Below are 12432 nucleotides of genomic sequence, written 5' to 3'. Positions count from 1 at the left end.
TGCGTCATGGGTTGTGTTCTTATTTAAGAGGTTCTGAGAAAGATTAGATCTGATGAACGATGTAAATCATATGTTTGTGTAGTAATATTGCCTTGTGGTTTGGCTAATGCTGTTTCTTTTTTTCTTCTTTTTTCAGGGTTGTGGCAAATCCATGATTGCGAGAGAGTTCGCTGAAATGCTGGGCTACAGCATTGAACCAATTATGCTTTATCAGGTAATGTCAACGCATGAGAAAATAATAAAAACGAATCAGTCCTGACAAGACAAATTGATAACATTTGTTTAGAAGAGTATGTTCTGGGGTCAATGCAAGTTTCAAGTTAAGCTCTATGCCACAGATGCTATCAATTACAACAGAAAATGGTTGTGAATCTTACCTCAGCTGTTGACAAAATCGTAGTTTAATTTATTCTACCGGTAAGTCGATCTGTTATTTTCTGGTGTATTGTGTCACAAACGCTGTCAGTGGAACTTAACTTGTATTGATCCTAAAATGTTACTTTAAAGGGATAGTTCACCCAAAAATGAAAATTAGCCCATGTTTTACTCACCCTCAAGTCATCCTAGGTGGATATGACATTTTTCTTTCAGACGAATTCAATCGGAGTTATATAAAAAAATGTCCTGGCTCTTCTAAGCTTTATTATGGCAGTGAATGGCCATTTCTGTTTGAAGTCCATAAAAGTGCATCTATCATCATAAAAATACTCCACACAGCTCCGGGGGGTTAATAAAGGCCTTCTGAAGTGAAGTGATGCGTTTGTGTAAGAAAAATATTCATATTTAAAACTTTATAAAGTAAAATAACTAGCTTCCGGCTAAACGAACATACGGATTCCACTTAAGCCTAAAGCGCAACTTATGCGAGTAATGCGACATACTGCTGATATTTACACTACGCCATGATGCACTACGCTACTTCCCACGTCACAAGTTGCGATTTAGACGTTAGTAGACTGCGTATGTTCATTTGGCCGCAAGCTAGAATTGTACTTTGTAACATGTTAAATATGGATATTTTTCTTACACAAACTCATCGCTTTGCTTCAGAAGACCTTTATTATTCCCCCGGAGCCGTGTGGAGCACATTTATCATGGATAGATTTCTATGGACTACACGATTCGCTCAATCTCTCAAAATCAGAATCATTTTCATGAGTGGAAAATATATATGTATACTACCGGGGGTCAGGGAATGTGGAAATACTGGATGTACCTTTAACCCAGAATATTCCTCTCTTCTGTTTTGGTCTTTGAGTTTACTTTGGTATCACATGAGCATGAGTTTTGTGTTTGCTCACTTGTGTGCAGCTGTGGAAAGTGAGGTTTGTTGAGTAAAGCTCAGTGTTGTCCTGGGCATCAGCACACAGAGCCAGAGGTTATGCACCACAGGGGTCACAGAGTTTCCATCAGCAATCATTGGTGTTTTTAATATTTGTGATTCCTGTAAGACCACAGAAACCATTTTTGAGCTGCAGTCCTTAAATAGCCATATGTTCTTGGGTTGTTTCTATTTTAGGATCAGAGTCATGGACTGTCCTTGATCTCCCCCAGTTATCATTAACAGCATTGGCCCTATTCTGTTGTCAGAACACAACGGCTCAGTTCCAAAATCTACTGAGCTGATAGTATTTTACAGTAAAATTACATATAATGCGATGTTAAACCATTTCAAGTTTTTCACAATATATGGTAAAATTATGTAAAAAAGAAAAAAAGAAAAGGTTGCCAATTGATTTTTGGTTATTCAATTATGCTAAGTACAAATTACAATTTGTATTTTACCCAATTACTTCACTATTTCACATGGTTTTTGTGTATTTTACACGCATTAGTGGAAGTGAAAGTGACGTGAAGGCCCATACTTGGAATTTTACCTCATCCAAGTTAGTGCACACACATAGGAGCAGTGAGTAGTGAACACACACACACACAGTGGGCAGCCATTTTTGCTGAGGCGCCCGGGGAGCGATTGGGGTTTAGGTGCCATTTTCTGAATCGTATTGAGACTCGAACCTGCAACCTTTGGGTTACCAGTCTTACTCTCTAACCAATAGGCCACGGCTGCCCCAGAGTATCACATTGTTAGCTTAGCAACATGTTACTGCCTGTGTAGTGATGCTGCCTATGTAGACAGCAGAGCAGCTCACTAGATTTTGAGGAATGATGGAATCAAAATTGCTCGATTTGTGTTCCACAATAGTCGTACAAGCTTGGAGAGACCTAAAGATGTTTTGGATGAACTTTTCCTTTAATGTTTGGAGTAAAAAGACGACAGTGCACATTGAGACTTCATCTGAAATGATGTGAAGAGCTCTTGCTGTGTGACCAGCGTCCGGGTGCTTTTCACACCAGCTGAGAGGCCCGTTAGCATCTGGGTCTTATCGCAGCATGCTCGTGTTTTGATGCAGCTCATACAGACTCTGAAGAGCCGCTTAAAACGGAGAGTAAACATTAGCACCGCAGGTAATAAACCGCTGCGTGCGTGTGTGCGTTTGTACTGGAATGTCGGGAATTCCTTTGGCTCAGTGAGAATAGAGCAGGAAAGGGAAGCTGTTTGTGCATCATGCTTAAGTTATTTTTGCCCGGTGAGAGCAGGAGGTCACAGTGTATGGGGAAAAGAGGAATTTTGTAGCGCTCTTCATCTTTTTAGCCCTCTGAAGCCCTTTTATGAACTCGTACGGGCCACGGCTCATCCCCGATGACATGGTGCTTTTAGTTGTGGAAAAAAATACTTTGTCACGGCCCAGAAAAAGTCTTGGCACTCGCTTTGACAAGCAATGGTGTTTTGCTTCTTGTGTTTCCTCTTGTTATGATAGTTTTGTTCTCCCCGTGTAGATTCACCTTTAGATAACTTTTCAATGTTTTCCTTGCCTTAAAAGTTCATGCTAATTTTCCTCAAACAACCTGGCAAACAGTCTTAGAGGAAATGTTCAGATGATCTTATTTCGACGCTCAAGGCTTTCTAAATTAAATTCAGTGTATAATAACAAAAATAAAATGTGAACTTTATGAACTTTAGGAAATGTAACGCCCCTTCCCATAATCGCGAGCTTCAGCTTCCAAAGCAATTATAAAGACAGTTAATAATGTTGTCAGTTTTACCATATCAGTTTTCATTCTGAAAATGCAGATGACCATTTGTAGTGTAGGATGTAGTGTAACGACGAAGGATTATTTTTTCCGAAGTGTTAACAACTTGGTGTTAACTAATAATTGTTGCAAACTGGTACTACCAACAAAATATTAGTGCTTTCCTGGAACTGGGCGTTGTTACACTACATCATTATGCATCGCTTTCTGACAGGACTTTTACGGGCTTTTCCCAGACAACTGAAGTGGCGTCGACGTCCGGGTTAGCAGTAGCATGAGCCGTCAGGCAAGTGTTATTTAAATGAACTCCTGATGTACTTACAAACTTTCCAATGCCTCGTTTTTTGAGTACAGAACCTATTTGTGCAACTGTAGAAGTTTGGTACCATTCTGGGCATTATTAGTGGGGTAATTTACGAGATACATCATAGGATCCATTAGCGCCTGCACTAAGCCATTCGGCTGATTTCTCTAAATAAGCTCTAACTTTAATAATGTTCGACCAAGGGAAAAAAGGCTTCTAGGGGGGTGTTTGGCTCGAGGTCATGGTGCAAAGGACCCTAGGTTGATTTTACTCTGAACCATCCCTTTAAAAAGGTCTTAAAAAGCCTTACATTTTACTTTTAAAAGTGTGCAGAAACCCTGGTAAATTGTGTATATAGGTAGTGTATATATTAGATCGGGCACTATGGTCCAAGGATGTGAGATTCTTAGGCTATTTAATAAACTTTATGAACTGAAGAAAAAACTGGAACAAACCAGAAAATCCTTTGTACAAAAATGCTAACTACTTGAGATCATGGCCCTTTTGATTTCATCTTGAGTCATTATGGATGTGTTATTGTACAGTCAATGTGAAGCCCTTGAGTGTGAATGGCTGCCCTCCGATCAGTGTGACTCCACGTGAAGCTCTACTCAAATGCAAGCCCACACACACTTCTGTCCTTCTTTCACCCCTACCCTCTCTGTCACTGCACTACAGGATACAGAAAATGACAGGCGTTGGCTCTCTCTCTCTCTCTGTGTGTGTGTGTGGTAGGATATGACAGCGCGGGACCTGCTCCAGCAGAGGTACACCCTGCCTAATGGAGACACCGCCTGGAGGGCATCCCCGCTGGTCACTGCTGCTCAGGAGGGCAAGCTGGTGCTGCTGGACGGCATCCATCGGGTCAACCTGGGCACTCTGGCTGTGCTGTCCAGGTCAGTCTCAACCCCAGCCGCCCTCATTTAGAGGCTTACATCATGTCCCAACCCTGAATGATGCAATCAGTTTTATTGGCCGTCACCCAGAATGGTCCAAAATATTTTTGTTGTTGTTGTTATTATTATTATTATTATTATTCATAATGTTGTTATTATTATTATTGTTGTTGTTGTTTTTGTTGTTATTAATTATTCATTATATTCAATAAATTATTTTATTATAATTTTTTATTACTACAACTGCTAATAATACTACTACTAATAATTCAAATATTCATAATAACAAATTATTATTAGTAATAGTAATTTATTGACAGAATGAAAATAATTATTATTATTATTATTATTACTAATATAATTATTACTACTGCTACTTTTATTATTATTACTACTACTAATATAATATAAATTATTATTAATAATTATATTTATTTGTAATAATAATAGGTGGACAAACAACTAGACATTTTTTGCACAGTCACATTTATTTATGTAGCGCATTTTACAATACAGATTGTTTCAAAGCAGTTTTACAGTGATAACAGGAAAATAATGCAAAAAAGTTTGTTTCCAGAAGAAAATAGCGTCACAGTCCAGCTTAAGTAAGTTCAGTGATGGTTCATTTTTGTTGTAAAAAAGTTATTAATTTAGTTAATTTATATACATCTATATAGCCGCTCTGGAGAAAACTGTGATGTCATCGTCCAGCTCAGTTCGATTCCCATATAATGGTGTCAGTACAGGCAGATCAATATTAGAGTTGAATATTAAATTAAATGTTAAATTTAACTACTATTTTACTAATGCTAATATAATATAAATTATTATTAATAATAATTATATCTATTTATATATAACATTATTTATTTGTTATAATAACTATAATTTTTTTAGGCAAAATATTTGTTTACAACTTTTTTTATACTTTTTTTTTATGGTATTTTGTCAGAATTTTATTTTTATTTTTTTATTTTTTATTTTCTGAGAATTCTCTCTTGGTATGAAAATCCCAACACTGCTATTTCTGTGCGTGTGATCTTCACTTTAGAGCAGATTGCTGATCTTCACTCAAGCTACAGTTAGTCCAAAATGAGTTCTTACTAGATCAAGAAAATATGATCATATAACACCGATTTTATCATCACTGCATTGTAGGGCTGTCAAAATTGCTCAAAAATGACGTTCGAATATTCCCTCTAAAAAACACACGAATATTCGAACTATTCGAACATCTGGTTGCGCATTTTTTCAATGACGCGCATTACGTCAATAACAGGACAAATTAATACAAAGAGACATACATAACTTGTATAGGTAGTTAATTTAAGTTTAAACATATTTGACAATGTATTACCAACACAAAACCAAGTAAATAAACTAATGGCCAAGACCGCAGACCTCAGTCTCGCTCACTCGCAGGCACTCTCTCTCTCTCTCTCTCGCGCGCCCTCGCGCTCACGCTCTCTCTGCTCATAACGGTTTAAATGAACAACAATAAGCACATGTTGAGTGCTGATCAAGAGTTTTGTGCAAGCAATTTAAGGTCGCGACTCTTGCCCCAAATATAGCAGGCTTCATTCAGTGATTGAAACAAATGTATTAACATTAATTGAAGTTTTACAGTATAGAACCGACATTGAACGCTCCGAGCGAGCTGTGGTAAACATGGAACTTTTCTGTTTAACTTTAAATAAAATGAGGCACACAATTCCGAGAAATGTGACAACAAAGAACTTTTACCCTGAGGTTCATAAAAAAGAAAGTGCTATTAAAAAAGAAAAAGGCTACTTACATTATTGGTGCTTGTATTAAAAAAAGGGAAAAACTGACTGCAATTTATTCCATTGTCTTTTAGTGCACTGTCAACTTTCAGCAGTGACGCTGTGCTAGACAGTGCGAGTGTGACCTGTCCCTCAAGTCTTGTTTATACTCGACGCGTCCGCACGAGCGCGAATCGCCCCCTATCGTTTCAAAGAATAGTACAACGGCGAGCGCGTCGAGTATAAACCATAGGGTATAAACGCCTCGTCCGTTTGGGGGAGGTGCGCGCGCAGTCTGCGGAGACTCGCGCTGCGGAGACAGGCGAAAGTATAAACAAGGCTTCAGGCAGCGCGCGCGCCCACTCGCAAAGCAGACAGCCGCGCCTCTGCTTCCGCGGGCGTGTTTTTCCATATTCGAAATTCACATTCGAATATTAATTTTCACGTTCGAATTTCTGTTTTTTAAAACTATTCGAATATATATTCGAATTTAGAATATTCGTTGACAGCCCTACTGCATTGGTTACCTATAAAGTTCCGTATTAATTACAAGGTATTGCTACTGACTTATAAAGCCCTAAACGGCTTAGCTCCAGTCTATTTAACGGATCTTCTATCGCGCTCTTTAAGATCACTAAATTCAAGGCTTTTGGTCATACCTAGGATATCCAGAACCACCAAAGGAGGGAGAGCATTTTCACATTTAGCTCCAAAACTCTGGAATAGTCTTCCTGATACTGTTCGTTTCTCAGACTCGCTCTCCCAGTTTAAAACTAGATTAAAGTCGGATCTCTTCAGCCAGGCATTCATATAATCCTACAGATCAAACTACAATCCGTCCTCTAGCTCATAAATGCCAGAGGAGAACTGGCCCCCGACTGAGCCTGGGTTCTCCCAAGGTTTTTTTTCTCCATTATGTCACCTGATGGAGTTTTAGGACACCATTAGGTCACTTGATGGAGTTTTTCGGTTCCTTGCCACTGTTGCCTTTGGCTTGCTCAGTTGGGGATATTGAATTTAATTTTATCAATCAATAAATTCCACCAGAAACAAACCTTGTTGTATTATTTTAATTTAATACTGTGAAGCTGCTTTGATACAATCTGTATTGTGAAAAGCGCTATACAAATATACTTGACTTGACTTGACTCACCTCTTGTTGTTCTTGACTGGTTGGGTGATTAATGTTCTGTCTCAGGTTACTGCATGACCGAGAGCTGGCTCTGTATGACGGGACTCGACTGCTGAGGTGGGACCGTTACCAGACTCTAAAAGAGGAACTGAAGCTCACTGACCAGGAGCTGCAAGACAGGTAATAATCTCAAAGCAAGATTATTACATATAAATAACATGATATTTTTTTCCGGTTATTTTTAATGAATATTCAATATAAATAGCATATAGTGTTTCTGGTAATGGAACCAAACATTTTTATATTATCAAGAATGTCTAAATAAACACAGTAAAAAGAAATGTAAAGATTATTAAAGAGTTAGTTCAGTTAGTCTCGCGTTCATCTTCGGAAAACACATATTAAGATATATTTAATATTCTCTCAACAGTTTTGTCCATCTATTGAAAGTCCATACAACCAAAACTTTCAAGCTTCAAAAGTTATTAAGTAATCCATATGAATCGAGCGCTTGTATCAAAGTGTTTTGAAGAGACACAATTCTCAGATTTTTTTGTAAAATATAAGAATATAATCATCAAATCTCATTATCAAAGTATCGTTAAATTAAAAAAAAACAAAAAAATCCCGCTTTTTTATTTATTTATTCAGTCTAATGGTTTTGCTATATGAACTAAATATATGTAACTATCCCTGTATCTCAACCAAAAAAAAAAAAAAAAACTGTGCGAATAAGCTGAAAGATCCATTTAAGTTGGATACACACATAATGGTCTTAGGAATGGACCAAGGCTCTCATTAATTTAACGTTTTTATGTCCAACTGAGATAATGCTTTTCAGAAGTGTGCCGTAGATATTAAGTACTTACATGGGACTAGTTTTCTATTTAGTGTATAGCTATGCAATACGACTGACCGTTCGAAAGGGAACCCAGCACCTATCAGTACCATTTCTCATGAGAGCTGCCTTCCATCTATACAATCCTTCCATCTATACATTCGTCGCTGTGACAACTGCACTTATAGAATGGGAACATGTGCTGTGGCTGTGCAGTGTGCCACAATCATGGAACAGAATAGAAATCTCACACTAATCAACACCTGTATGTGTGCGCAGCGTCTCATGGGGGAGATTATTTAGCACATTCGTATCAGCCCTTTCTTTGTATGAACCGTCTCCAAGCAATCAGATGATAATGGCATATCCAATGTATTTCAATTCAGTTTTGAAAACTTTGTCCATCACATAGTGACTGAAATCTAATCTGAGGTTAGAGCTAACAAACAACATCAAAACATTCATAAAAAATACACATATAAAAATATAGCTAAAATCAGAGACTGCATTCAAACTGTCAGTCCAAATCTGATCATTTGTGTATGTGATTGGAATCCGATCTAAATTAACGATGACTGTCCACACAGTGTATCGCAACTAGTCAGTTTTGATTTGTGCTCTTTTGTTTTCCGGAATATCTGCTTTGGTTTCTATGACACACTGAACCCGGTAAATTACCGTAAAATGAAATTACCAGATTGATTTTTCCGGACAAATGTCCATCTACTGCATGTTTACGTAGAAAAACAATTAAAAGCAGTGGAGCTTACTGTAAACGGCTCCAATAGAGCTTTATTATTGGCCCAAAGCAAACTTCTTAAGTCAACATTCTGACGTTCTGACCTGTACGTGCTCATACCAGTAATCCTATTCTTTGTTCACACACGATCTCTAAACAGTAATTCACCTGTATTAACCTTTATTTAACCAGGCAAGTCACTTAAGAAAAAGTTATTATTGTCAACAACAGCCTGGCAGCAGGAGAGTTGTACAAACATGCATTACTATACACACACAAATACATTCATTAAAAACATTTACAGGCCGTGATAAAAAGACTCCCTAGTAGTTTGCAGAGATTGAAATATATGTTTCTAATTTCCATGACTTTTGAAGCACATTCCAGTCATTTGGAGCAGCAAAACCAAAAGTGGAACGACCATAAACAATTTTCTTCCTAGGGATAATTAAATGAATATGATTAGATGATCTGGTTAAAACATGAGGTTGCAACAACTCTTGAAGATATATGGGTAACAAACCTAACAGGACTTTGTAAATAAAAATACACTAGTGTATTTCCCATCTAATATGTAATGACGTCCACTTTAAAAGGGAATACAGTTCACAGTGATTGATGTGTTCTGTAAGGTGCATTAGTAATCAGTCTAATAGATGCATGATATAATACATCTAATTGTTCTAGAACATTCCTATACACTTCTTCACCATAGTCAAACAACGGTAAAATAGTGGTTTCAACAAGATATTTCTTGTCTGATGTAGTGAATGTAGAACAATTTCGATTATAAGAAACCAAGTCTAGATTTAACTTTCTTCTGAAGATCGATTATATGATTATCATAGCTATCAATAATCCTCGTAAAGGTTAATATAGGTTTTCTCACTACAGATAGCCTGGGAAACACTGTTAATATAAACTGAAAACCGGGTTGAAGCCAACACAGAGTCTTGAGGAACCCCTTTGTTAATTGTGAATAACTCAGATAGTTGTTGTTCAATCTTTATATGTTGGGATCTACTAAACAGATCATTAGAGAACCAAGATAAAGTTAAATTAGATGCGCCAATAGCAATACTACATAATCTGGATGACACAATAGAGTGATCAACTGTATCAAAATCTTTCGCAAGATCAATAAAAATTGCTGCACAAAATTGTTGTGTATCTAAAGCATTATAAATATCATTCATAACTTTTACAGCTGCTGTAATGCAACTAAATGATGATTGAGATTGAGCATCAGATATGTTAAATTTATTAAGAAACCCTAATAATTGCTTATTAATTAATTACTTTTGCAACACAAGGCAAAACTGAAATTGGCCTATATGAATTTGGATCTATTTTATCACCATTCTTATAAACAGGGGATACAATGGCAGTTTTCCAGGTTTTAGGGGTTTTATCTCTGCAGTATATATAGATAAATGTAAAATATATGTTAGACGTTCAGCTATAATAGGTGCACCAACTAGACCAGCAGGTTTTTTTTTAGTTAAGTTTATAAAATTCAAACCAAACCTGTGACTTAGTAACTGGTTGTAAGGAAAAACTAAAAGGTAATGAAAATTTTTTATTTTTTTATACTCCGCTTAGAAACACGATTCTCGAATAAATTACTCGCTCTAATAAAATGTTTGTTTAAAAGATCTGCTAATTTAGCTTTGTCTATAACAACAATATCTTCGTTTTTTTAAGTGAAGCAGGCCTTTGTGTTAAAAAATGATTCTCTAGTTCTTTTACAGTATTCCAAAATATTCTTGAATTTGAGGAACTATTGGAGAATTGATTTCTATAGTACTGTGATTTTGCTTCTCGGATGGCTTGAGTACACATATTCCGATGTTGTCTAAAAGAAATCTAGTCAGTTTCAGATTTACTCCAAAGCACATTTTTCTGAAGTAGTAAAGTAACTAGGTCCCGATTTATCCATGGACTAGAGCCATTTTTATGCTGTTATAGGTTTTAGAGGGGCATATTTATTAATGACAGCAATCACATTAAAAAAAAGCTTGCTCATTATTATTTTTTTTTAAACGTTTCAATCAAATTACACTAGGTTGTCTGTGTGAACACTTTTTCCGGATACATGCTTCAAAGCAATGATCACTGATATCATGACAGAAAACATCAGATTGATATCAGTCTGGGGTATTTGTCAAAATTACGTCTAAAAGACTAGCATTTCCTAAACATTTACTATCACACCTAGTAGGCTTACTAATTATCTGTGTGAGATTTAAAGAATCAAATTGGAGCAGAACACGATCAGGAGGATCTGGCATATTCCAGTTTAAATCATCCATTAATATAAATTAGGAATTAGTATAAGAGCTAAGAATTCACCAGTAAAGATTACATGTGTGAAAGGTGCTAACGTGTAGCCGTGGAGCTACATCTAATGAAGCAGAGCAGTAGGAGGTTGCCATGCTGCTGTTTTTGCCGGTCTTAAAATTCAAAGAGGTGTGTGGACCACGGATATGCCTCCATTATACAATCATTTTCTGCATGACATGCACACAACACAAGTTGGTTTCTGCGATGACATCTGATGTGTTTGCGTTTTACATGGAAAAAAAGCGACTAGCAAAAAAGCTACGTGAAATCCTATCAGAGTAATCATACTGACATGGACTTCCAGAAATGAGATTTGAATAGGATTTCAAACCACATATGAATGTATCTTGAAACGGATTTGTAAAAATCGTGTTTCATGTGAATTATTATAATTTTTTCCGTTCACAGTCGGTTAATATTTGATGTGCTTTCAGATCACTCAATAAGTCAATATTTCACGTCCAGCTCTCTGTCTCCGTTAGCCTGAAGCAACCGCAGTCATGAATGAATGAGTGTTGTGATGGCTCCCACACACCTCATGGACAAATCCACATGGGAGGTGTTGATTAACTTCCCGTGACATCATCTCTATAGAGAGACACTATCACAGACCAACAAGCTTTGTGACAGTGAGTCTAGACCCTGCGTCCATGTCTGTGAGAAACACTGAGTTACGATGAGATGCATTTCAGGCCATGACAATGGGCGCTTTCATCTCAGGACCGCAATAACAGGAAACTGCCCACCAGACGGTCCAGCTCAATTTAATCCGGGGGCTGATTTTATAGGTTTTGTCAGTTAGCACCATGACACTTGCTATTTATTCCAGTCTGTCCTTACTTGTCTTCAGATGGGGAATTTTTAAAGTGGCTGAGAAATTTTACACTACAATATTATGTTGCTATGGAGCATCATCTTATAGTTACTGTAATAAACTAAAGTTTTTACAGTCCCAGTCTTATTTTTATAAGATAATAACACTGAGTATGACTCTCTTTTATATATATATATATATATATATATATATATATATATATATATATTTTTTTATATACGGTATTGTTTTAGCACTCTCCAACCAAATGAACTCCATGATGTTGGACAAAAATAACATTCTGTCATCATTTACTCACCCTTGAACCAAACCTTTTTGACTATGCAACACACAAGATATTTTGAAGGAAAAGGTCAATGGGGTTCATCAACTGTTTGGTAACCCACATATCATATTTTGGGTTTAGCAGAAGAGAGACATTTTTACAGGTTTGAAACAACTTGAGGGTGAGTAAATGATGACAAAATGTTATTTTTTAAGTGAACTATT

General features: G+C 36.7%; 1 protein-coding gene across 1 annotated transcript in view; it reads left to right on the top strand.

The window, feature by feature from the left end:
• Window positions 1–12432, top strand: part of vwa8 (von Willebrand factor A domain containing 8) — a 123536-nt gene that overhangs the window by 11854 nt on the left and 99250 nt on the right. Inside the window, exons 12-14 of the mRNA XM_082175026.1 lie at window positions 137–214; window positions 4133–4293; window positions 7255–7368. Coding sequence (XP_082031152.1) covers window positions 137–214; window positions 4133–4293; window positions 7255–7368 — 353 coding nt within the window. The remainder of the gene's footprint in view (window positions 1–136; window positions 215–4132; window positions 4294–7254; window positions 7369–12432) is intronic.

This window comes from Leuciscus leuciscus (genome assembly GCF_965113295.1).
Source record: "Leuciscus leuciscus genome assembly, chromosome: 7".
Lineage (NCBI taxonomy): Eukaryota > Metazoa > Chordata > Actinopteri > Cypriniformes > Leuciscidae > Leuciscus > Leuciscus leuciscus.
Note: the sequence above shows the minus strand (reverse complement) of the source record. Positions and strands in the feature narration are given on the sequence as shown.